Raw genomic sequence first — 27,717 nt, 5'->3', positions numbered from 1 at the left:
AATAATTTTGCTAATATCTTAGGTGACAGGTTAGAATGTAGCGTCTTAACTCTTAGAACCTACACTCTAAACAAAACATCTTGGTGGTCCATTTAGAACTTATTTATTTATTATTTGGGTTTAACTCACAAATTTTCAGTGGTAGTTCAAGGTAAGTTTCATTCAGAGTCATTCAGGTTGCTGTCATTCTTTGCCACTATTAGAGAATGACACGGGGACAAATTTGTCCGCGTCCCCACAGGAACTCAATTTCCCTATCCCGTCCCAGTGAGTTTTGTCGCTGTCTCTGCCACATTCATGTAAGATCTGCCTTAACTGCACAAGCTTCAAACTCATGATTTTAAAGTGTTTGAGGCTTGTGCAGATGAGGAAAGAGCTTGCAGGAATGGGGTAGAGACAGGAAAAGAGCTTGACGGGATGGGAAAATGAATTCCCATGGGAATGGGAAAAAATTTTTCCCTTTTTCATTCTCTAGCCGTTATCATACTTGAGTTGAGTGGGATGACCTCTGTTCATGGGGTGCTTATACTCACAGCTTAGGTTTCCTGCAGCATCTTTTTTCCTAGATTTTGTGACAAGAAATAGTCAACAGCCTCAATGAAGGTGATAACCTTTCTATAGGGTTAAGTTAATGCATCTTGAACAAGTTTTCAAGAGAATAAATTGTCAAAGATATCATATTTTTTGCTCTATAAGACGCACCTGACCATAAGACGCACCTAATGTAGAGGAGGAAAAACCAAGAAAAAAAAATTCTAAAGCAAATGGTGTACCCTGTCTGCTTGCCACTAGGCCTGCCCTGTACCCTCTCTGGTAGTCTTATGGTAGGCCAGGACAGGGTACAGGGCACAGGGCAGGCCTAGTGGCAGGCAGGCAGAGAGCCCCCCCTCCCCGAGTGCCTTTTTTTTTTTTTTTTTAATTCCATCAGTTCAGGCAGGCAGACCCCCCCCCCCCCCGGTACCTTTCTTTTAAATTCCGGCAGTCTGGGGCTGTATCTCCTGCTCCTCCCTTGATGGCTGCCTCCATGCCTTGAAGCTGAGTGAAGCACAATGCAGATGTGAGTTTTTCGTCGCCTGCCTGGTCCTGCGATGCTCACTGAATGGTGCCTGGACTGTTGGAATCAATCGGAATTATTGACCAAGTCTTGACATGGTTTCGTTCATACTTTACCGACCACTCCTATATACTCTCATTTAACAACACTGTCTCAGAAACTTGCAGTACTAATGTTGGAATCCCCCAAGGTTCAGTTCTTTCTCCCCTCTTATTTAATATTTTTCTTGCTTCTCTGATGACATTCTGTCAGTCGATAGGATTCAGTGCATTTTCCTACGCAGATGACATTCAACTTCTTCATCCCCTCGATCCAGAAAATCCCACAGAAATTCTTTCCATTAATGAAAAGCTTCATCAAATTCATCACTGGCTCAACATAAAAAAACAACGTAATGCTCTTTCCTTGGAAAGAGGGAATTGGTCTTAACGATCCCATTACATTAGTTGGTACTACTCTTCAAACAGTCACTTCAATTAAGATACTGGGAGTCATTTTTGATCAGAAATTATCCTTTCATGAACACATTAGCAGTGTAGTCAAATCTACATTCTTTAGACTAAGACAAATCCGTGGTTTCCAAATGATTAGAACCCAGATCGCTCAATATCTTGATCCATTCGCTGGTCATATCTAGAACTGACTACTGCAATGCTCCGTTCATAGGAATCCCTCAAAAAGAGATTAGATGGTTACAGTTTATTCAAAATGCTTCCATCAAACTTATTTGGAAGGCGAAGAAATTTGACAATGTTACCCCACTTCTTGAAAAATCTCATTGGCTTCCAGTAGTACACCAAATAAATTATAAAATCTACCCCTATTAACTTTTAAATCAATACTTCACAAAACCCAGGCTTTTATTGAGCGTATCTTAATACCCTATACTCCCACCTGATCACTCAGATCTAATAACCAACACTTGTTGGTCGTTCCTACTGTGAAATCTATCAATACCCAAAGACAATAAATTTTTTCTGTCATTGCTCCACAACTATGGAATTCATTAGCAATACATATAAGGGAAGATCGTCTTATCAACAGTTTCAAAAGCAAGTTAAAATGTTTTCTTTTTAAAGATGCGATTAACTGCTAATTTTTCTCTCTTTTCTTAAAACATTAGTATCTTGGTAGTATCAGCTAGACTGTTAGTGTTGTCATTCCCTTCCTTATCGTTCTTTCCCTTTTCGTCTTTCTTTCCTATCACATATTGTATTTCTTCCCCCATTTTTCCCTCTGGGTCTGTTCATGTTTATTGTTCAGTGTATATCAATCAGGTTGTCCCCCTGAATTGCAAAATGTTTCTATATGTATTTAGACTTGTGCATCACTTTGCAATTCATCAAACTTTTAATAAAACTTAAAACTTGAAACCGGAATTTAGAAAAAAGGTACCGTAGGGGGTGGGTATATATGCTCCATTAGGCGCACCCACTTTTCCACCCCCTTTTTGGGGGTGGAAAAAGTGCGTCTTATGGAGCAAAAAACACAGTAATTATTTTTTTATTGGACTAACAGGTTCCGAAAAATAACTTCCCAATGCTCAACACTAATGGCGTGCATATGATTTGCATACTATTAGAGCTGAACATTACGAAGTTATGTTTCAGTGCTGTTCTGGCAGAATTCTGCACTGTACAGAACAGCTTAGGAGTTCTGAGCACTGTTGACGCATCCTGTGAAATATTTGCTTGCTGATAACCAGTCTCATTTCTTGTCATTAAATCAAATGTTCCAATCCTCTAATAACGCGAGAAAATCTTTTGCAAAGAACAGTTGATGGATCCTAAGTAAACTGTGAAATCCATCTGGCATGGTGTATATTCACTGCAAATTATTCTTTGTTTCACAGGATTGTTAGCTAAAAAAGCTGTGGAAGCTGGGCTGACTGTCAAATCGTACATTAAAACTAGCTTGTCTCCAGGCAGTGGGGTGGTGACGTACTACCTGAAGAATAGTGGAGTCATGCCTTACCTGTCCCAACTAGGGTAAGACAGATTTTAATCAGCTACAGTGGCTGTTGCATATTAAACATGAGCTAACAATAAAGGGGCCCTTTTACTAAAGCTTACTGTGTGATAAGTGCCATGTGGTCCAGAGGTATAAAATAGGACCGACAGCATTTAATTTGTGCTAAGCTTTAGTAAAAAGCATCCAAAGTTTCTAATGAAAAAGTATCAAGTCCTGGGGAAGGGGATCATCACCTAGGGCCATGATAGTCACCTGAAATGTAGGCCAGCAAAATCCTAGCCTACATTTTAAGTAGACGAAGTTGCTGAGCTGATCACAGCAAGGAAATCTCCCTGCTGCAATCAGCCGTTGCTGGGAACTCGCACCCGGCGAAGTCCCCTGGCAGGAGGGATGCCTACTCCCTCTTGCCGCTACCCCCTTGAACCCCCGATATCCTTTGAAGCCAACTCCCCCCCCACTCCTGACACCCTCTCAAAGCTGCAGGACCCCACCCTGCACCCCTAATTCTGCCTTCTATGGTAGGGGCCTTAGGCATCTGAGCCAATCAGAGCCTTAGGAACTTCCCAGGTGTATCCCAGAATGCACCGGGAAGGGGAGGCTCATCATTTTGGAGTGATAGGCCTGCCGACCGGATGATGTGAGTATCTCTCCGGCTGGACTTTCAACTAAAAGGTATGGGGAGGGAGTTGGGAGGTAGAGTTAGGGGTGCGATGTGGGGGGCCTGCAGTTTGACGGGGTGTCAGGGGGGTTCAGCTTCATGTGGTATCGTCTTCAACGGGAGGGGGGTGGGGGGGTGGAGTTCAGGGGCAGGAGGGAGTCGGCATCCTTTCTGTCCGGTGTACTGTGAGGGAAGGGGCAGGGGTTCACTGCCGCAGCCGTTGCTGCTTAGCTGATCTCCACAGGGGGATTCCCTTGCCACGATTAGCTGATTGCAAGGGATCCCTCAATGATTCTCTAACCGGTGCCTGTGACATAAGCGCAGGTTAGAGAATCGGGGTGGTTAGTCAGGGTTAGGTGTCTGTCCCATAGGGCAGACACGATTCTGTATAGGATGCCGGTGTGTGATTCTCAGCCGCTTCTTAGGTGGCTGCTGAGACCGGCGTCCTATACAGAATTTCCCCCTAACAGTCTTAGGGCTAGATTCACTAACCTGCCTGATCGTGTCCGATCCGTGTCCGATCCATGGCAGGCCGACCAATTCACTATGGGTCCATATTCAAATGGGAGCAATCGGAGTAATGCCCCCCACCGACTGCACAGATCGCTGCAGAGCGATCCCGACGCATGCGCAGACCATCTTCTTTGCCTGTAGATGGTCTGCACTTGAGCTCCGTGCTCCTTAGAGTTTTTCTGTCCGTGCAAGGAAGAAACATTCACGAGCCCGTGGTTAATGCAAGTTGCCTGTTATGCAGAGACCAAAGCAAGAAGACCGAAATGACTGTGCCACCCCGATTCTCCTGCTCTCTCCCGCCCTTCCCCACAGTGCAGCCCCTTGCTTAAAAGAAGAACACGACCAAAATGAAGTCTGTGCCGCCCCGACTCTCCTGCTCTCTGCCACCCTTCCCCGCAATGCAGCCCCGCTTTAAAATCATGAGCTCACACTGCGGGGAAGGGCGGCAGAGAGCAGGAGAGTAGAGGCGGCAGAGAGCAGGAAAGATGCCTCAGCTGGCTGAAATTCAGGAGTCCTATAGGAGAGAATGCTCAGGAGAGTTGGCAGGGATGTGAGCGACTGGTCCTCAGCAGTCGTTTCTTTTTTGATCGGCCAGACCAGTCGGTGCTCCTTAATGTTTTTTTGTGAATCGCTGCCTTCCTACTTTTGGATGCCCTTCTCCTTATTTGTATGCGCGGTTCGGAATCGGATCGGGAGGAAGGTTAGTGAATCGGGTAGGGGTCGCTAAGTGGTCGGGACTTGATGGTTGGCTTAATGAATCTAGCCCTTAGTACTTAATCTCTTAAACCAGGACTTGTACATTTAAACTAATAGTATTAGTTTGTAACCAGTTTCTCCAGAATCAAGAACTTAGGGATAGATTCACTAATCCTCCGATCCGTTTCCATTTGCATGCAGGCCAATGAATTCATAAAAGGCCTGCATGCAAATGGAGATGATCATTGGCACGCCTCCAGCCAACTGCACGGATCGCTAAAGCCCTGACAGTAGTGACAGGAGAAACAGTCTCCTGTCACTGTTGTTAGGGCTTCTGCCGCTGTCTTTTAAAATTTTTTTTTAATCGGGCAGATATTTTGTGTGTTTTACACATGAAAAATATCTGCCCGATTTTTAAAAAAAAATTAACCCCCCCTCCCAACAAGTGCCCCGAACACCCCTCCTTCCCCGAACTCCACAAAAATTTGCCCCTCCGCCACCATTTGACCCTCCCCCCGATTGGCCCACCGCGCCACACACCCGGCCGCCCCACCTCCAGCCAGGCCAGGCCCGGCCCAGCACCACTGTACCTCAAAGTTGGGAGCAGGAGGGTTGCTCGGTCCCTCCTGCTCCGTAGGCCAACCCCCCCCCCCCCCTCGGCCCACCCCCGAGACAGCACAGCCCGACATCCCGCCTGTTCAAAGTTGGGAGCAGGAGGGGTAATCGGTCCCTCCTGCTCCGTAGGCTGACTAACCCCCCGGCCGGGCCGGGCTTGGCCCGACCCGGCACACCCCTATCTCAAAGTTGGGAGCAGGAAGGGTGCTCGGTCCCTTCTGCTCCATAGGCCGACCAACCCCCTGGCTGGGCCCGGCTTGACCAGGCACCCCCGTACCTCAAAGTTGGGAGCAGGAGGGGTACTCAGTCCCTCCTGCTCCTTAGGCCTCCCACAAAGTCTTCGGGGAGCATGAGGAACCGCAAAGTCCTCCTACCCTTCCTCATAAGGCACTGCCAATGAGGGCCTTAGGCCCCGCCAGTTGCATCATGTGATGCATGGGGAGGAGCCTAAGGCCCTGATTGGCTCAGGCTTCTACCTTGGGGCAGAGGAGGGCTGGAAGATCGGGGCGAGCAGGCAAGAGACAGAGCAGGGCTGGAAGATCAGGGCGAGCAGGCAGGAGACACGGGGCAGAGCAGGGCTGGAAGATCAGGGCGAGCAGGTAGGAGACAGAGCATGGCTGGAAGATCAGTGCAAGCAGGCAGGAGACACGGGGCAGAGCAGGGCTTCCTTGGAGCTGGAGAGTCAGAAAGATATTTTCAACTGGTCTCCAGCAGTCGCTTCTTGGGTTGATCGGCCAGCCTAGTCGGATCGGGAAATTTGTTTAGTGAATCGCATCCCTACCTACTTTGCATGCAGTTCTCCTCATTTGCATGCATGGATCGGAATCGGATCGCAAAACAGGTTAGTGAATACTGCAGGAGGGAAATCAGGTCGCAAAGGACTCGCAAAACGATCGGTACATGATTGGCTTGCTTAGTGAATCTAGCCCAATGTTCAGTCAACCACATTCTTATGCAACTCTACCAGGACAAGCAGAAACTGATAGCTGGGAGAAAGAATAAGGGCTTTTTTGTGCCAGTGCATGTTGTTATGGTGTGCCAACACCTTTCTTTTCCTTGCTGGCTCATCTCCACATTTCCGAGAGGGAAGACAATGGATGTAAGGGGGAGAGGGGGAAAAAGCTGAATGGATTGGGGAGGGAAGTGGAGAAGGGAATGAGGAGTGAAAAATGACAAATGAACAGGAAATCTAGCAATAGGAGTTAAGAGAAAATGAGGACAGTAGAAACCAGAGTGGGGAAAAAATACATGGCCAGACAACAAAAGTAGAAAACAAAATTTTTAGTTTAGGTTAAAATAGCGTGATAGCTGTGTTATGTTAATTTTTTGTTTTATTGTATTTTATTGTAGTTGTTAATTTGTAATATAATGAATGGAATATGTCAGTTTTTTACATTTATATCTGCTATCTTTATAGCACTACAAGGGGAAATATTTTTGGTTTTCTGGTGTTGTGCTGCATGCCAGAGTCTGGTTTAGGGAGTTTCAGCTGAAATGTTGTTTACATATTTTATTAGTTTATAGTCACTCGTAGGGGTTGTTTTGTTGGACCTAGGGACTGGTGTCCCATTTTCAAAGATGCCTTTTTATATGTTCCATGGCTGTTAAAATAGGTATGGCTACTGTGGGGATGTGGCTAATATAGGGACAGAGCTATAGACTCTGCCCTTAAAATTGGCCCTGTATGAGTATTGGTACCTTTTCTCTTACCAAAAAAGGACTGGAAAAATTAGTCTCTTTGTATTTTAAAAGCACTTTACCAAGATTTCTTCTCTCTCCTTACTCTCAATAAAATTTACCCACAAAAGAGGGGGAGTTTACACATGTGGAGTTAGTGGTTTTGGAAGCCAGGATTTAAACCTGCTTCTCCCACTTTGTTACCTTGGGCAAATCATTTTGCTCCCCATTATCTCAGGTACAACTGGATTGCCAATTTGGACATGGAAATAACTTTCTTAGAGCTCAAATTTGGAAATGTTGAGTAAGCTCTAAAATCCAAATCCATGAAGAGATCAGTAAATGAGTATTTCAGACAGGAAAATAGCCTGGAAGAGTGTTCTCATCTTTGATGATCAAAATGTGACTTAAACGTATATATTTGAGATAGCAAGGCATTATTGTATGCTTATAATAATACTACTGAAGAAGGGATCTATGGGGGACACAAATGCTTACACTCGTACATGATCATGTTAGTTGTTCTTCATTTCATCAATAAAAGCTGTATCATTTTGTAAAGAGAGCAGTTTCTTTCTGCAAGACTAATATACAGTAGCTATTAGAAGCCTTTATCAATGGTCCTTCCAACTTATATGCCTTTTGTCTGCAGGTTCGATGTGGTGGGTTACGGCTGTATGACCTGTATTGGTAACAGTGGACCTCTACCAGATGCTGTTGTGGAAGCCATTACCCAAGTATGTTATAACAGTTCTTGGCATAAAAGGATGCTGCGCTTACTGCATTCTCCAGAAGGACACAGGAACTCTTGAGGAGAGCCAGGGGCACTTAAACAGTCCATGCTTCTCTAGTTCCCTTTCTGATTAGGGTGGGGAAAGGGGAAAGGGATTTTTCATCTGCTACTTCCTAGCAGAGGTTCACATTTTGGAGACAGATCTGCCTGGAATTTTCTCTATTTCCGGTACCTGTAAGGCTTAAGCATAGGGTGGATAAAAATCAATGCTTTAAAAAAAAAATTAGATTTTAAAAAATGATTTTGTGAGGAAAAATCTTCCTAATGATAGTTTCCTATTTAAGATATGTTATAGTCCAAAAGTTATTTGTCATGAAATAAGGATTAGTTTTTAATTATGTAGCATGAGATTATATATTTATACAATTCTTAAATGTTTGGGTAAGTCTTGATGGGTGGGGTAATGTCCCCAATGATCCTATTATATTTATTTATTGGGAATTTAATAACTGCCTTTTCATGAAGATATTTCACCCAAGGCAGTTTATAATACATTGACTAGTAATCAGGTACTATTAGGTTTTCCCTATCTGTACTGGCAGACTCACAATCTATCTGTGGTACCTGGGGCAACGACGAGTCAAGTAACTTGCCCAAAGTCATAAGGAACAGGCTGGAACTGAACTCGCAACCTCAGGGTATTGAGGCTGGCATAGCCTGGTGGGGTGGTCAGAGCAGTGAACATCAGAGAAGGGAGCCCAGGCCAATATCCCACTAACTAGTACACTTGGGGTGGGACGTGTGAGCCCACCAAAACCACCTAACACCTATTGTTCTATCATATTGGTGACACCTGCAGGTATAAGGGCTATTGGGGTGGTATACAACTGGGTACAGTAGGATATGGGGATGTTTTGGAGAGCTCCCCATATACTGTAAGGTGCTTATATAACAACAGAAAAAGAGAATAATAATAATTTATTTTTTGTATACCTCTATACCAAAAAAGGTTCAAAGTGGTTCACAGCAAGATAAAAATACAAACAATCAATAAAATTGAAATGATATAATAAAACAATCAATTAATTGGAATACATCAATTAAAAATCAGTTAAAATTGAAATGCATCAGCTAAGAAACAAAAATGAGTTGAACAGTTGTAGTACTAAGATATAGACAAGTCAAACAGACGGGTCTTTAATGTTTTCCTAAAATCAAAATAAGAAGTGGCCTCTAGTATAGATTTTCCTAGCCACTTATTCAGTTTGGCGGCCTGGAAGGAAAAGATTCTGTCGAAAAACTTCTTCAATTGGCAGGATTTTAAAGGGGAATAGTTGATAGATGTATTCTACGTGTACGCTTGTTGAGATAATTCAAAGAGAAATGGGAAGCAAGATAGTCTGGCAACATCCCAAAAACTGCTTTGTAACAAGTACAGGAAAACTTAAACAGAATGTCTTTCTTGCAAAAACAATTGATACCTCGTAGAATACTTACAGGAAGTATCAGCAAAAGCTATAATAAAATGTGAACAAGAAGTCAAATGTTGCATATGCAGTTTAGTCACAGACAGCTTCTGCAAATGTTTAACTAGGGGGGGAGGAGGATTTGAACTTGTATACCGCCTTTTTGTAGTTGTACAATAGAGAATGACACGGTGGCGGTTTACCCGCGGCCACCGCATTTTAGCCGCAGGTCACCCGCCGAAAACGGGGAAGAAAACTAGCAGTCGCTGCGGCGACGGGGACAAGGCCATTCACCCTTGTCCCCGCAGTGAGGCATGAAGGATCGCGCGGTCCCCGCAGCTCACACCCGCCTGCCCAATCGATTCTAGTGTTTAGCCAGCTCTCTCCCTTCTCCTCACCTTAGTTTGTAGATTTTCTTTTTCGGCGACCCGCACGCTATCAGAGAGCCGCGCACCCGCTGCTGCTCAGTTTCATCTTCTGCTCTGACGCAACCGGAAACAGGAAGTTGCAGCAGAGCAGAAGATTGAACACTGAGCAGCCGCGCGTGCGCGGCTCTTTGGGAAAGCGTGCAGGTCGCCGAAAAAGAAAACCTATAAACTAAGGTGAGGAGAAGGGAGAGAGCTGGCTAAACACTAGGATCGATTGGGCAGGCAGGTAGTGGCTGCGGGGACCGTGCGATCGCTAGTGTTCCCATCCCGGCTCAAATTGGAAGGAGGGAGTGGGAGGGAGTGAAAGGGAAAAGGATTCTGGGCCAAGGGGATGAAGTCGGAAAGAAAAACCCACAGCAGGAAAGAAAGGGAAGGACTGGCAGGTGAGCCAGATGCTAGAAGGAGGGGGGGGGGGGAAGAAAGAGGGAAAAAAGCTAGATGGGGTTGAAAAGAAGAGACACACTGGTATGGAAGAGGAAGATAGGGGAAATCTGGACACAGGAAGGTAACAGAAAGAGGGGAAATTATGTGCATGGGGCATAGGGACAGAGACATAAAGGGGACATGCCATGGGGATGGTATATGGACACAGGGGGGGCAATGACAGATACATAGGGGAGATATTAGAAATGGAGAAAATAGGAGCACAGAAGCGAGATGGTTTGTGGGGATGGGACAGGGACCGAGCTCGCAGGCTCCAGTGGCTTGCACAAATTACATTGTAACGTGCCATGAAAATAAGAGGGAGGAAGGTAGATAGATAAGCCACGTGAGAGGAGCTGAAGGGTAGTAGAAAGGAACAGATGGTAAAGGAGGGAGGGAAGGGTGGTGGTGGAAAGGAATAGAACAGACATTGAAGGAGGGTGGAGAGGAACAGACCCCCAAGGGAAATGTGGAAGACAGATTGGGAAGAAGACAGATGCCAGACTATGCGGGAGCGGAGGGAAGAAGATGGGTGCTAGACCAATTGGGGGGGAGGGTTAAGGGAGAGGCACAGTAACAGCAAATGGAAGACGCAGAGAGAAGACACACAGTGGATGGAAGGAATTCAATGAGAAGATGTGGAAAGCAGAAACCAGACAACAAAGGTAGAAAAAAAAAATTATATTTATTTATTTATTTTTTGCTTTAGGATAAAATAGTATATTAGTTGTGTTGATAAAAATTTATAAACAAAGCCCTGCCAGCTGAACATCTCTTTCTCTAGTTCAGCAGCAGGAACTTTGATTTATAAGAAAGGAATAAGCTAAATATTACAGTACTAAGGCTTATATGGATGCAGCGGGGACGGTGACGGGGCGGTGAATGGGATGGCAGTGGCGGTGAAAGGGACAGATTTTTTCCCCGTGTCATTCTCTATTGTACAACCACATTCAAAGCAATTTACATACAGATACTTGAAGCATTTTCCCTCTGTCCTGGTGGGCTCACAATCTTATTTAAAGTACCTGGGGCAGTAGAGGACTAAGTGATTTGCCCAGGGTCACAAGGAGCAGCGCAGGGTTTGAACCCACAACCTCAGGGTGCTGAGGCTATAGCTTTTAACTACTACACCACACTCTTTTCCACTAGATAAGCACATATGCTCTTATCTGTGAACACATACACCCATTGAAGAGCTGGTAAAAATGTTTGCACCTCAGTGCCAGAGATGCATGCATAACTTGTAAGTAAAAGTTTGTGTTCCCCCCCCCCAGACTCCGCCTATGTGTATGTTCATCTGTCAGATATGCATTTATTTACAATCAGGTTTTTGGTGTTCATGCACATTTCTGTGTGTTAGTTTCCTAAATTGCCTTTTGCTATTCAATCAGTACAGAAAGGAAAGGGACAGCAGAGTCAGACATGGGGAGTGTGTGGAGCAGTGGTTAAAGCTGCAGCCTCAGCACCCTGAGGTTGTGGGTTCAAACCCATGTTGTTCCTTGTGACCCTGGACAAATCACTTAATCCCCCCATTGCCTCAGGTACATTAGATAGATTGTGAGCCCACTGGGATAGACAGGGAAAAATGCTTGAGTACCTGAATAAATTCATGTAAACCGTTCTGAGCTCCCTTGGGAGAATGGTATAGAAAATTGAACAAATAAAATAAATAATAAACATGTTAGAAATGAGAGTATGGAGCAGATGCCATTATTCTAATCATTTACATAACATAAATGTTAGCACCTTAATGGAATTACCTACAATATGCTTGGTTCTTTATAAGATGTTTTCATTTGATCTCGTTTGGTTTCATTTTGAGTATTTAGACCTGTACCTTGGTTTTATTTCTTTTCATATGGACACAGGGTGACCTTGTAGCAGTGGGGGTATTGTCTGGGAATAGGAATTTTGAAGGCCGTGTACATCCCAACACTCGTGCCAATTACTTGGCCTCTCCACCGCTGGTCATAGCTTATGCCATTGCAGGAACCATAAGGATTGACTTTGAGAAAGAACCTATGGGTAAGAAGTTATTGTATATTTTTTGTTTGTTTGTTTTATTAGACATTTTACTGAGATTACATATATAAATGCAAATTCAAATCAATGACAAGAAAATAAAAAGAATGGGAAATTGAAACCAGATTCCAAAACACTCATATCTGCAACTAGTGCACGTTATAGGAGAGAATAAAACTAAGGAATGTATATAAAAGAAAACCAAAACAACTAAAGGAATAGCTACTCAAGGAGGTTAATAATCTAAAATGTATATCTTATGATTCACTTAACTCCCTTCCAATAGGAAACATCAGTAGAGCAATCAATGGAAATGTGTTGGAACACTAAAGCAAGTGAGCTTTAATGTCTTGTAGTTTTAATGCCTTATGAAATTGGGGGTTTTTTCCCCACAAGAAGACTTATCTTTTATGATACCACCTGTAAACGTATTTTTTCAGTTAGTGCACCCCAACACTGGAATTTATTACCAGCTCACTTAAGAGAAAAGGAAAACATCGATAAATTAAAAATTAATTTAAAAACATTCATGTTTAGGGACGCTTATTATTTATGATCCTCTACCCGAGAAAAAAAAAAGGATACCACTGGGTATAATTAATAACTAAGGAAGAGCATAGCTCCCCTCTCCTCTTTCCTATGTTTCCATTTGTCATGTAATTACCCAATGTCCTAATGATATGTAATTGATATATAATTGAATTTTATAATTTTATTGTAATGTGCACCGCTTTGACAATTTTAAGGTGATATATCAAATTTTTAATAAACTTGCAAACTTGGAAAAATTCATCTTTGTGTGAGGTTTAATAACAGCTCCTGTAAAATGACAGATTACTCTTCCCAGAGCAACTAATATGATGTGTCTAACTTTTGTAGTCACTGAATTCTGCCTTGAACCGGAATGCTTCTGGTAAAAACAAAAGTGCTGAATTGAATAAAATGTTGTTAAATTCACATGTTTCCCATAGGAAGAAATGCAGAAGGCAAACCTATATTCCTAAAGGATATCTGGCCAACCAGAGATGAAATTCAAGCTGTTGAGCGCCAATTTGTCATTCCTGAGATGTTTAAAGAAGTTTATAAGAAAATAGAGGTAACGACTGTCTAATTTTTCCCCATTAAATTTTTTAGTTGTTTATGAAAAGACGCTGCTTACCTTCTCACTGTGACTCCCTCTAAGGCAGTGGATCCCAACCCTGTCCTGGAGGATCCCCCAGGCCAGTCGGGTTTTCAGGATAGCCCTAATGAATATGCATGAGAGAGATCTGCATATAATGGAGGCGCCAGGCATGCATATCTGCTCCATGCATATTCATTAGGGCTATCCTGAAAACCCAACTGGCTGGGGGTTGTCCTCCAGGCAGGGTTGGGAACCACTGCTCTAAGGCAATGACTGCTCAGACGCACAGTATATTTCCAAAACCAATAATACATTTATCCCAGGACAAGCAGGCATGATATTCTCACATGTGGGTGACGTCATCTACGGAGCCCCGATGTGGACAGCATCTCAAGCAAACTTGATTGAAGATTCAAGCTTGCTATGCTGCATCACGCATGTGTGCCTCCTGCTCCACTAGAGGGCGCATCCCCTCCTCATGGTCTCCAGTTCGTTTTTTTCCGCAGTGCTAAGAAGACACGTTTTTTCTTAGCTCTGCCCCAAGTGCCTTCTTACACTGCCATTTTTTATTTTTTTCCTTGTTCAAAGTCACTGTGCGTATTAATCTTTCTTTTTCCTGCTCATCGCGCTTAACGCGCCCTTTTCTCGCGATCCGGGGGCTCCTGGGTTGTCGCGGGGACCTCGGCCCCGCCTCGGGACTTGACGTCGAAGACCCCGAGCTCCCAGAAGTCTTCGGCTCTGGGTAAGTCCCCTCTTCCCTCCTCAGGTTCCATACCTCCGAAGAAGCCAACCTCGGGGACAATAGCGGGACAAGGGGGGAGTTCCCTACCCACAGCCCCGGCAAAACCACCCAAGACCTCGGGACGTGCCTCCACCACTCGGGAATGCTCTGATTCGAGATCGCCCCCGGTGGAGTGCACCGCGACCTCGGACATGCCATCGATGCTGTCCGTGCCGGTATTCCAGGAGCTGCTCCGAGCAATGATCACAACGGAGCTATCCGCTGCCATGGCTCACCTTCAACCGGCCTCGACCTCGGCCTCGCGTGCGCCGGACCAGCCTGAGCGACGCGTCGAGACCCCTTGGGGCAAAGCGCGCCGTTTCCGCCGCCTCTCATCTTCCTCGGACTCCTCTCCGAGGCACTCGAGGCGCACATCCCTGACGGAGCTTCGCGGGGCGAAACGAAGATCGAAGCCCCTCTCAAAAAAGGCCCAGAGTTCCCCTCCGGCCCGAGGCCGCTCCCCCTCGACTCGATCGGGGGGACCACTACGGGTTACCGAGCTGTCTCTTACTAACCCACAGCTCTTACTGACTCCCCCTCGGTCCGGGGCTCCGGTCCGAGGCAACAGGCTTTTGCCGAGGGAGTCCGGGGAGGGGTCCCCGATCCAACATCGATCGGTACCCCGAACCCCGGCGTCGTCCCCGAGGGGCTCCTCGAGGCGACGCAGGTCCTCGACCCCGGAGCGCTTCCATAGCGCATCCCCGGTGTCGGATCGAGGGTCCGAACGAGAACCTCGCTATTCGAGGGAGGCTTCTCCTTCCTTCTCGGCGAGACGGAGGTCTCGATCACCGTCCCCGCAAGGGGCCACGGGATCCCACCGACCTTCCTTCACGAGGTTCGTCCAGGACATGGGACGTGCCCTTGACTCAAGTAGAGTATTTAAATTGTAACAGCGGAGGCACACCAGTAATAAGATTGTATTATCAGTCTGAAGATACAATGGAGAGATTATACAGACAGAAGCCAGCAAAGTCTGACTGTACAGAGGTTATCTCTAGCTAAAATCAGGAAGGGAGGCTCTTTATATAGCCTTTATTTTGGTCCATGTCAATGCATCCTGTGTCACCTGAGGACTATTGAATTGGTGCAAAGGTGCTACTACACTGTCCTATCCCCATCACAGCACCTTTGCACTGACCTGCACTTTGTTAGAACTTAAGTTTGTTTTCTGCTAATCCTGTGCTATTGTTTTTTACCATTTAGTTTCATGTTACTTCTTGTTTTATTTTAGTTTACCTTCTTCATTGCTCCTCTGCCGCTGCGAAGCGGCGGCCCGCTGGACTCCGCCTCCCCGCCAGTTTACCTTCTTCATTGCTCCTCTGCCGCTGCGAAGCGGCGGCCTGCCAGACTCCGCCCCCCCCGCCAGTTTACCTTCTTCATTGCTCCTCTGCCGCTGTGAAGCGGCGGCCCGCCGGACTCCGCCCCCCCCCCCCCCGGCCAGGTCAGCGCATGCCCTATTTAGTGGGACTCTCTGCGGCGCACGCCTTTGGCGCGCGCCGAAGGAGCGCACAAAAGGAGCAGGCTCCTTCGTGGGCATTCCGAGTGCGCTCGCTTCTTTAGTTTATTCCTAACGTTTTTAGTCCTTTTTAGCCACACATACAAGCCACTAATTTTTAATACTATCGGTACTCCAGTCTTGCTTTTCTACACTCTTAATCCGCATTATAATACTAATTCAGTTTACACTATGTCTATTGCTAACAATAACATTCCAGTACATTGGGGAAATAGACCCATTAGACCTATTTCACATAAATCTACTAAATCCCTTCCACAATCTATCCTTACAATCCCAACTTTACCTTTGGGCTCAAATGACCTTACACTAAAATCTCCTACTTCCTCCTACAGTCACTCTTCTTCTAACAGTAAACCCCTAAAAATCGGCCTTATTAATTCAAGATCTATCAGAAACAAACATCATCTACTGAAAGATCTATCCTTCATCAAGGCCTACAAATCTTATGCATTACAGAAACATGGCTTACTACTGGCGATGAGGCTTTTCTGTCTTATTGTTGCCCTCCTGACTTTGATTATTACTGGAACCATCGTCAGAATCGCAAAGGCGGTGGTGTAGCTATTATCTTTCAAAAAAACTTAGTCAGGATTTGTGATCAATCTATCAATAACACCACTGTCGAATTTTTACATGTTCAAACTAATCAGAACCCAAAAATTGATCTCCTTTTACTTTATATTCCCCCCCTTTGGACCATACCAAGCTACTTTCTCTTCATAATTTATTATTTGATTTCTGTTCTGCTTCTACCTGCCCCATTATTATGGGGGACTTTAATATTCATTTCGATAACCCTAATAATTCATTTACAACTGACATGTTACATTTCATCAAGACTTTAGATTTGGTAACTCACATTAGGGAACCTACTCATTCCTCAAAGCATACACTTGATATGATTATTACATCCAAATCCCAACTTTTATCTTATTCAGTACCCCTTATTTCCCCTGTACCATGGTCAGACCACTACTTCATCTCTTTCAATTGCCATTACTCACGTCCTATAGAAATAAAAACTCTCTCCGAACCTTTAAAAAATATTACATTTAGAGACCTCTCAAAATTAGAAACTAACGATATCACTCCTTTTTTCAGTTCCTCTAAAATCATCCCTAATTTTGAATCTATTGATGATCTATTACTTTACTGGAATTCCTCATTAGAATCTTTCTTGAATGACAAAGCTCCTACAATCTCAAAAACTATTTCTTCCCGCAAATTGCGTAATCCATGGTACTCAGATGAATTATCCCTTTTAAAAGCACAACTCCGATCTCTAGAAAGAAAATGGCGTCTATCAAAAACACCCATAAACCTTCAGCGATATAGAGAACAGGCACACTTTTATAAAACAAAAATTAATCAAGCAAAAAAAAAATTTTACTCAAAAAAAATCTTTAAGGCTTAAAATAGCTCGGAATTATTTTCTGTTCTCAAATCCATTACTCCAGAGTTTAAAAATAAAAATAACAATTCGGAATCTGTTCCCAAAGCTCAAGATTTGGCCGATTATTTTTGTGAGAAAATTGCTCTCATGCGAAAAACGTTTATTACAAACAATCTTGATGAGCCCATATCCAGTAGCTCTTATTCTTCCATACCAATGTCCAAATGTACAAATTTTACAATTCCATCTTTAAAAGACATAGAAGGAGTATTCCAAAGAATTAAAATAAAAAGTTCACGTTCTGAACTAATCCCCCCCATTTTACCTGAAAAAATTTTTTGCTTGTTTCGGCCCCTTCATTCATTTACTCATTAAAAATAGTCTGCTTACAGCCACTGTCCCTACCAACTGGAAAAAAGCTATAGTTACTCCGATACTGAAAAAAACATAATCTTAACTGTGAAGACGTATCCAACTATCGCCCTATCTCTAATTTACCCTTTTTAGCAAAAATCACCGAAAAACTGGTTTTAGAACAGCTCTCTGATTTTATTGAATCTACAAACGCACTGCACCCTAATCAAACGGGATTTCGTAAACACCACAATACAGAATACTCCTTGTTAGGCCTTATTACTAATATTCATTATTTCTTGGATCATCACAAATCGATTTCCCTATTTTCTTTAGACCTATCTGCGGCTTTTGATACTATTGATCACGCTCTATTACTTAATCGTTTGGAATCCTTTGGCATTTGTGGAAAGGTTCTAAACTGGTTTGCTTCTTTTCTCTCTAATCGATCTTCCACGGTCATAACTAAAGATGATCACTCTACTTCTTATTCTTCTTCTTTTGGAATTCCCCAGGGATCTATTCTGTCACCTCTTTTATTTAACATCTTTCTTTCTCCTCTGCTTACTATCTGTCAATCTTTGGGCTTTACCTCTTTCTCCTACGCTGATGATATTCAACTTCTTCACTCATTTGACCCCAAAAATGATGAAGAAATTAAATCAATCAATACCAAACTGGACACAATAAAAAACTGGCTTAGTCTTAATAAATTGTCTTTAAACCTACAGAAAACTCAATCTATGTTCTTCCCTTGGAGAAAAGATATTCTTCCAACTTCTTCATTTGCAATTGATAACACCCCGATTGAATCAGTATCTAAGCTGAAAATTCTAGGTGTAATTATTGACACTAACCTTTCTTTTCATGACCACATCAGTCACATTGTTAAGTCCTGTTTTTATAAACTCCGACTGATCCGATCTATCTCAGCTTTCTTAGAACCCAAATCCATCAATATACTTATTCATTCCATGATCATCTCTAGATTAGATTACTGTAACTCTCTATTATTTAATATACCGCAAAAAGAAAAGAAGAGACTCCAAATAATACAAAATACAGCAGAAAACTTATTCACAAAGCACAAAAATATGACCATGTAACACCATTATTAATTAAGTCTCATTGGTTGCCTATCAACCATCGAATTACCTTTAAAATAGCATTTGTGGTATTCAAAATACTATTATTTAATGAACCGCAATTTTTATCTAGAACGATCACTCCGTATCATTCATCTCGTTCTCTTTGATCATCATCTCAAGGTTTACTATCGGTACCCATCCCTAAAAATTGTGGGAACAAGGAGAAATGAAATGTTCTCTGTTTTAGCTCCTCAAACCTGGAATGCTTTACCACTTTATATTAGACAAGAAAAAGACCTCCTCTCCTTTAAAAAACTTTTAAAAACATTTTTATTTAACGACGCTTTTAATACCTAAACGACTAAATTAATTTGCATGTCTTTTTAAAATTATTTCCCCCCTTCCCTATGTTTTTTATCCTTTTATGTTTTTTCTTGCTTAAAATATTGTAACTTTTCCCTTTTTTCCCTTTTATATCATGTATGTCACTAAGCCACATGTAAAAAGAAACTCCCTAGCACTTTGACTTTTTACTTGTTCCTTAATAATATTTGTTGTCTAACATATTGTCTTAAAATTGTTTTAAAATTTGTTTATTTCCCTTTACTATATTTTAATATTGTTCATCGCTTAGAATGTTATTAATAGGTGATTTATCAAATAAATTTGAACTTGAACTTGAACTTGGTCCTATGCCCATACCTGGAAGTTTGCTTACTGTTCTCTGTGGTTTTCCTGTGACTGGGTCCTTCGTCCAGATGCGTACTGGTAATTGTTGTTCCAACAGTTGCTGGTGACCACAAGGTGCTGGTGTGCACATGATGTCTCTGTAAAGCTATGTCCTCTTTTTGAGCAATGAAACTTAGGCTCATGACCACAAGTTCATCTCCAGGGCAAAACACAGTAGAAATGTGCTTTAATCTTTTGGTTCAAAATGGTCGCAGCTTTCCATGGGAGTCCATGAACCCTTCCTCACTTCCCTGAAATTTGTATGGCTTTGCAGATGTCTATGCTAGTATTCCAAAGAGTGTTTTTTCCTTCAGAGAGAAAATGTTTCATGGATTCAGTATGATTTGTTAACATGAGTTAATAAGGTGCAAACTTACTGTTAGCGGTAGAGTTCTCTTTGCCTGTTTCCAGCTGGAAACATTTTGCTGCAGCCATTAAATGCACTCTTGTATTGCCCTGTTATTGTGAAGAGAAAGATCCTCATGCTTGCTTGTTTTGTGTCACCCACAGGCTGTTAAACTTTGCCTCTTTGACTTAGACATCACTATGTGATGAGAAGCTGACCACGTATGGGGCTGTCTCCCTGGCACATATTGCCTAACACAGAGCTGCTCAATTCCAGGCCTTGAGGTCCCAAGGCAGGCAGGCCAGGGTTTCAGGATATACACAATGAATAGGCATGAGAGAGATTTGAATGCACTGCCTCCTTGATATGCAAATCTCTCTCATGCCTATTTATTGTGGATATCCTGAAACCCTGATCTGTCTGTGGACCTTCAGGATCAGAACTGAGTAGACCCAGCCTTAACATGCATCAGGAAGAGATCTGAGCACTGATAAATCTTTTAAAAATAAAAAAAAATAATAATTGTTCAGTTTTTGAGCTAACGTGCAGCTGAGCCAAAATAGAAAATGTGTTTTGACCAAGCCTAGTTTGTATAAATAACCATGCGGCAATAAAGAAGCCTGCAACTCCTACTCATTACCGGTGACATTTCAGTATTTCTTCATGAATTCACTGTGTGATGCAACAGTATAATGAAGCACTTCAGATGGACATACTGGCTGAGACCAGGGTCCTTCAAACCCAGTATCCTGTCTCTGACAGAGGCCTTTCCAGATTATAGGTAGCTAGCAGCTTCTCAACGAGTAGCTCAGTTCTTGTTTCTTTTTTTTAAGTTTTCCTTTACTTATTGAAAAATGTGTTTAACAACAAACGAGTTGAATAACAATACGTGAGAAGTGCCATAAAGACAAAATACTTAGGAATGAGATGATATTTAGGGCAGACCATTTCTTATCGAAATTTTTAAAAGAGTTATTCTTTTTAGTAATATAAAATTCATATCTAAAAGTTAAACATGCCATTTGAATGAAGAAAAGCAGCAAGGGCCTCAGAGATGGGAATATTAAAGTACACTTTATTAAAAGACTCAACTCGGACTATGTTTCGGCACAGATCAACTGCATCAGACAAAACTGAATCCCAAAAGGGTCCTTGATAGATCAGTATTATATATGAACTTTGTGATCAAACAATATAAACTCAGGTTTCAGGTTTATTTAAAATTTGATATACCGCCTTATCAAAATTCAAAGTGGTTTTACATAGTATATATTTAAAAAAAAAGCAATTATAAAAATATATATTAAAAACCAATTTCATTAAAATAACATTAACAGACTGATACATTGACAAACAGTGACATACTGGTACAAAAGGTGACTGGGCAGAAATACAAAATTGAAATAGGAAAGGCTGGGAAGAAGGTAAAAACAAGAGGAAAGGGAAAAGCAGGCAAGTAATCTCAAATACAAGGCAAATGGAAGAGAACAAGTTTCCATCACCTTCCTTAAAAGGACTATGAAATCTCATATGCATCTTTCAAAAGAAAGGTCTTTAAGCTACTTTTAAATTTATCAAGGGATATAATTTCTCTTATATGGTTTGGTACGGAATTCCAGATAATAGGGGCTGTAACTGAAAAAAATGCTAGTACGCATAGTGTTAATATATCTAAGTGAAGGGATAGCTAATAGGTTTTGATTTGAAGAACGTAAAGTACGATGAGTAGTGTGAGGGATTAATAGCCTGTTAATGACTTCTGGTTGAATGATTATGACATAGCTTTAAAATTAGTTAGAAACATGGGGTGGTGCCAGCAGGGAAGAGGGACGGAGAGAGGGAGAGGCACTGGCGCTGGCTGACTGCCTACAGGACTGGAATTGTACTTTAGTGTATGTAGGCTCATTCCCTCCATGTACTTTTATATGTGTATATAGAGGCAAATTATATAAAATTATTCTTTCTACATGTAAAACCCAATTAAAGCATACTTACTGAATTGTAGCTGTTTATCATGGTTTTTATGCCTGACCAAGAGCAGGCACAGATCTATGTGTTAAACTTTTGCTGATGATAGCACATGTAAACAGCAGTTTTATAACAAAAGGTTTATATGTACTTTGCAGAAAAGGTAGCAGTTTTATAAATGTATATACCAGATACATTCACTTATACATTTGTATAATTATCCTCCCAGGGTGAAGCAAGGCTCAGGAATCCCAAAGTTAGAAATGATTTATACCATCCCACTAAGGCTTCCCCTTTATTACAGTATGTTACCATCTAAATATGATACATCAATTACAAAAATTGCATCTAATTGCACTATAATATTATTTTTCTTTAGAAAGTCAATGAAAGTTGGAACTCTTTAGATGCCCCATCAGATCAGTTATATTCTTGGGATCCAAAATCTACGTACATTAAATCCCCACCCTTCTTTGACAGCCTGGTATGTATTTAGCTTTTAATTATTCTTTGCTCACAGTGCACTGATGATTTGCTGTTTAATTTTATTTTATATTTTTGGTTTCTGAAATGCTTCCAGGAATTAGAGGAAGAGAAGAGTAAGTGATTTTCCAAAAAAGCACTTTTAAAATATTGGGATGGGGGGGTGGGTGATTTGAGGTTTTTGTGAGGTTTTCTCCATTAACCTCTTTTTTTTTTATTTGTAAAAACAAACATTTTGCAGGATCCAGTGATTAATTTTTACATAATTGTAACAGCCACCTTTCAGAGTTCTTGTCCCAAGCAGTGATAATCTCCATCATGGTAGTCAGCACTTATGTTATTCCTTTCTTCTCACTTTCCACCTTCCCCTCCCCTATGATGTGTTCAGCTGCTTACCTCCCTTCTGTCTGGAGTGGCAATACGGCAGTTTTAGAAAATGTATTGCAGCCAATGTGGGACCTACAGCATATGTGCATGCTGAAGGTTTTCAAACTCTAATCTAATCTAATCCTTAGATTTATATACCAAGTCTTCTTCCAAAAAAGAAGCTTGACTCGGTTTACATGAAGATATTTAACATATTTAGATTAGATCTAATTAGCAGTTATAAGAAAAAATGATTTAAACAGAATCCACAACTTCAATAAGATCTGTTTAAAAAATGTGTTTTTAAAGATTTCCTAAAACTTGACAATAAAGGAAGAATTCTAATATTTACTGGAAGTTCATTCCAATAGATGTAAAAGCATATGAAAAAGATCCAGAGAAGCTCCTGACCCCTCCAAACTTCCTGTTTCAGCGAGGATGGGAGTTGGCATGCCTTGAACATGCAAGGATGCACGTGGCCGCAATGTGTCTTCTTGGTGTAAGGGAATACCATGAGCTAGAAGAAAGGAAGGAGGAGGACTCTGGATACCACAGTAGAGGGGGAGGGGGAGAGATTCTGGAATCCAAGTGCCACTTCTGCCTACTAAATTATACTGCCTAGGCAGTCATCTAGTTCACCTATTGAATGGGCCAGCCCTGGATCAGTACAATGCTTTCAGTGAAAGGAATCAGAAACAGGCATATAATTTGAGGTCAAACTCAAAATGGCTAAATTATAGCAAAATATCTGGATTTTCCCCAGGTTTGCTAGGAAACTTAGGGCTCCTTTTACAAAGCTGCACTAGGGCCATAACGCGTGGAATAACGCACGCTAAATTGCTGCACGCGCTAGCCGCTACAGCCTCCTTTTGAGCAGGCGGTAGATTTCCAGCTAACGCGCTAATCTGGTTCGTGCGATAAAACCGCTAGCATGGCTTTGTAAAAGGAGCCCTTAGTTAACATTAATGGAACAAATTTCCTATAAAATGAAGTATACCACTGCATTTTGCTCTAAATCCACAGGACAGAATAAACAAAAGCACTATTGCCCTAAAATTATCTCCAAGAAAATTGTATCTTCTCCCAAAAACAAAACCTACTAACGTACAAAGAAAGGAGAATTATGAAGTACAACTTATTGCATACAATCCAGAACTAGAAAGCCTATGAAAAATTATACAAGATCTTCAATGTAATTATTTATTTATTGGGTAATTTATATATCATATCATCATATCTCAAAATGGTTCACCAAAGCCATTTAAAAAAACATACAAAGGTGAACAAATTAAACTGAACATCCCATTCCCGGAAAATCCACCAATACCTGTTTTTGGAGGATAAAGTGCTGAAATAAATAATACCCTCCCCCCTTCCAGTTCTAAACATACCATAGCATATAGTTTCTTATATCCCGCAATTTTCAACAAGGAATCATTGCGGCTTAAAATAAGATTTGGGATCAGTTATTACATTAGCAATTAGATTCTAGAGAGTGTATTGGAGAGAGATAATTCATTATAAGGAGAAAAGACTTTCAGCAACTCTCTATCTTTAAAATAGAAACTTAAGAAGTAAACTTATAACAGAAATCTTGAGAAGGAGTATATAAGAGAATCTTGGTCCACCATAAATATATTCCCCATAGGCCACATTAAAGCTAGGAAGTGTGTGGTCCAACTAAGGAAGATAAAATCCTAGAGTTAGAGGAATGTTAAAAAACCCAGTACAGGAAGGAGCCCTTCACACTACACTTCTACTATCTGTGTGTGAGGAACATTTTGTTGTTCAATTGGCTTTGCCTGCAAAGTAGGATGAGCGCTCTGTTTTGTATTCTACATTATTGTCCTGAATAAAGGCTAAAAGCTGCCTCAGTTGTTTCTTTGCAGACTTTTCAAAGGCCTAGGGCTTGAACATGCACCCATGCTATCACAATCCCAGAGAGAAAAAATTGACACAGAATTCTGCAACATACCACAATGCAAGATATGCCTGCCCATATCGCAGGGAGGGTCTAGGACGATTAACCGCAGCCAGTTGAGTGTAGTCATTTCAGCGGTGAATTTTCCGCAATGACTCTTCCTACACCCCAGCATGGAATGGGATGATTCATGCCTTGTTGGGGAGGCCATGCCCCCCCCCTCAAATCAAATGTTAAACCCCACTGTCCCCCAGCCGGGATCAGAGCCTGGGACCCTGCAGAAGATGCCGTCCCCTGCATACTGCCATTGATAGTACTCAGCCAATCAACAGAATGGGATGATTCAGTGTGGCTGTGATGAAATATCCTGCGTTGAATTGGCCATGATGAATCATCCCATTCAGTATCACAGGAGTATTGCGTTCAATTCTGGTCTCCTTATCTCAAGAAAAGGTTCAAAGAAGAGTGGCCAAGATGATAAATGGGATGGAACTCCTCTCATATGAGGAAAGACTAAAACAGTTAGGGCTCTTCAGCTTGGAAAAGAGACGTCTGAGGGGAGATATGATTGAAGTCTACAAAGTCCTGAGTGGAGTAGAACAGGTACAAGTGGATTGATTTTTCGCTCTGTCAAAAATTACAAAGACTAGGGGACACTCAATGAAGTAACAGGGAAATACTTTTAAAACCAATAGGAGGAAACTTTTTTTCACTCAGAGAATAGTTAAGCTCTGGAATGTGTTGCCAGAGGATGTGGTAAAAGCGGATAGCATAGCTGGTTTTAAGAAAGGTTTGGACAAGTTCCTGGAGGAAAAGCCCATAGTCTGTTATTGAGAAAGACACAAGGGAAGCCACTGCTTGCCCTGTATTGGTAGCATGGAATATTGCTACACCTTGGGTTTTGGCCAGGTACCAGTGACCTGGATTGGCCACTATGAGAACGGGCTACTTGGCTTGATGGACCATTGGTCTGACCCAGTAAGGCTGTTCTTATGACCCCACAAGTACCCACTTGGAAAGACATTAAAAATAAATGGCCCACATTCATGTTTCTCTATGAAATGTAGTATACTGTATATGATCCAATGCAAAAAAAATGTGAAGGAAGCTATATCAGAGAAACAAGCAAAAATTGAAGATGTGTATCAGTCTTCATAGACATAACAAACTATCACATCAAGAATAGGATGACAGCTCAATGAACATTTCTTAAGGGAAGACCATTTCATTAAGAACCTTAGAATAAAGATGCAGAAACTTAAGGAGTACATAGGAATGGAAAACTTTTGTAATTAGATTGATGAAACACTTTGAGACTGACAAGAGCTCAATAGAGGCATTAGCTTTTTCACCTATCATCACATATATATAGGGCCTTTGAACTATAAAGTATTACTGTCTATCCCTCACTCTCTTTCACTAAGCTGTACTAAACATGTACAGACAGCCTTAGAAATAGATGCTTGTACAAGATTCTATATCCGAAATTCTGAAAACTGAAAAGCTCTGAAAACCGAAATTTGACGCAAACCAGAAGTAGTCAATTTCCCTGACATAATCCATGCTGAAACCAATGAAGGTGCATGCTTTTCTCATGATTTCTGTGCAATTCAGGTCTGAGGGCTGGAAAATGGCAAAGAGATGCCGATTTCACTCAGGGTAGCAGTGAGAAACATAAAAGGAAGCATTTATTTCTGTCAATAACATAGAAAGTTGAGGTATTGAAGAAGCTTGATAAAGATGTGTCTGTACAATGTCTGACTGAAGAATATAGAGTGAGAACAACAACCATATATGACTTAAAGAAACAGAAAGATAAGTTGTTGAAATTTTACAGTGAGAGTGATGACATAGGATAAAAACTTATTTTGATAAATCTTGCACTGTACTGTCAAATTTATCCTGTAGATTGGTATTAGATCCACAGTATGTGTCAGGATAGGATAAAACTTGTATTGAAAAACCTTGCTCTGTAACTGTGGTAAATTGTAATCTGTAAATTCTATACTATTCGTATTGATATTAGATCCCTAGTATGTGTTGAATTAGGATAAAATTGTATTAAAAAAAACTTGTACTGTAACTATGGCAAATTGTAACCTGTTAACTGTACAGTATATTATGTAACCCAGGGGTGTCCAACCTTTTGGCTTCACTGGGCTGCATTGGCCAAAAAAAATGTTTCTGGGGCTGCACAAACTTGCAAATTCTGCAGCAAGACAGAGGAGGGAGCCGGCAAGACAGTAAGCACCAGGGGCAGCAGAGGAAAACACTGCATCGTCCTCGACCGGAGCCGCACAAAATACTTCACGGGGCCACATGCAGCCCTCGGGCCACAGGTTGGACACCCCTGATGTAACCTGTTCTAAGCTCTTTGGGGAGAATGGGATAGAAAATGAATTAAATAAATAAATGGGATAGGAAGTGATTTCCTATTATGGCTTAAGACCTGGTTGAAAGACAGAAACCAGAGAGTAGGTTTAAATGGTCAATATTCTCAGTGGAGAAGGGTAAATAGTGGGATTCCAGAAAATACAATAGAAACCCCACAGCTCAAACAGTCAATATACAAAAGAAAAGAGCTAAATAACCCAGAGGAAAAGCCTCAGAACCCCGTCAGGGAGGAAACCCTCCTCTTATTAGAAAGGGCAAATCATTTCATAGGCATAAAAACCTCCCATAGTAGTTTTATACAAAAAAATGTAACTTCAGAGAATCACAATTACAATCTGTATAAATCAGCAAAACACTTATCTTTTAGCGAGTGAGACACCACATGCTCACAATCCAACTGACAATGGCCAGCATTCCGCCTCATGGCTAAATCAGGGACTAAACGGGACCGAGCTTGTCACAGGCTCAGATACATGTAAATGTTAACATGGGCCCAGTGCCTTCTCTCTCTCTTAATATCCTAGTTGGGCTTTTCAGCACTTTTAAGTTTCCCCTTTTTATCCTCGCAGTTCATTTGGCCCACTTAGGCCTTGAACATACCAACTGGGGTTGAGGAGATGGGATTCCTGTTGGCTTGAAGCATTGCTCTGGCATCAAGAGCTTCAGCCTCAGACCTGCTGGAGCTTCAGCCCATCCTGAAAGCCCATGCTCAATCTGTTGCAAGTAGAATTGCTGCTCATTAAGATGCTGTCAACATCCAGTGTCTAAAGGAAGAAAGCTTCCTCAGGGCACTGGAGGTTGCCTGTTCTTGTGCAAGCCCTGATCAACCTGTCAGTAGACTGAAGCAGGAACAGACCCAAATCCAAGTGAGGATTATTTTCATGAGTCTGAAACAGGTGTGAGGAGGAACCAGAAGTCCTTTCAGAGAAGGGGATCTCTTGATATCCCTTCAGATCCCTGCCCTCTCTACATGATAGAAGAAAATCTTCTGTGGAT

At 42.0% G+C, this 27,717-nt stretch overlaps 1 protein-coding gene across 2 annotated transcripts in view; it reads left to right on the top strand.

The window, feature by feature from the left end:
* Positions 1 to 27,717, top strand: part of ACO1 (aconitase 1) — a 173,277-nt gene that overhangs the window by 82,341 nt on the left and 63,219 nt on the right. For both annotated transcript variants that reach the window (XM_033920367.1, XM_033920357.1), the window contains exons 12-16: positions 2,907 to 3,042; positions 7,837 to 7,921; positions 12,103 to 12,259; positions 13,228 to 13,352; positions 21,937 to 22,041. In XM_033920367.1, coding sequence (XP_033776258.1) covers positions 2,907 to 3,042; positions 7,837 to 7,921; positions 12,103 to 12,259; positions 13,228 to 13,352; positions 21,937 to 22,041 — 608 coding nt within the window. The remainder of the gene's footprint in view (positions 1 to 2,906; positions 3,043 to 7,836; positions 7,922 to 12,102; positions 12,260 to 13,227; positions 13,353 to 21,936; positions 22,042 to 27,717) is intronic.

The sequence above is a fragment of the Geotrypetes seraphini genome, chromosome 1 (genome assembly GCF_902459505.1).
Source record: "Geotrypetes seraphini chromosome 1, aGeoSer1.1, whole genome shotgun sequence".
Taxonomy (NCBI): Eukaryota; Metazoa; Chordata; class Amphibia; order Gymnophiona; family Dermophiidae; genus Geotrypetes; species Geotrypetes seraphini.
Note: the sequence above shows the minus strand (reverse complement) of the source record. Positions and strands in the feature narration are given on the sequence as shown.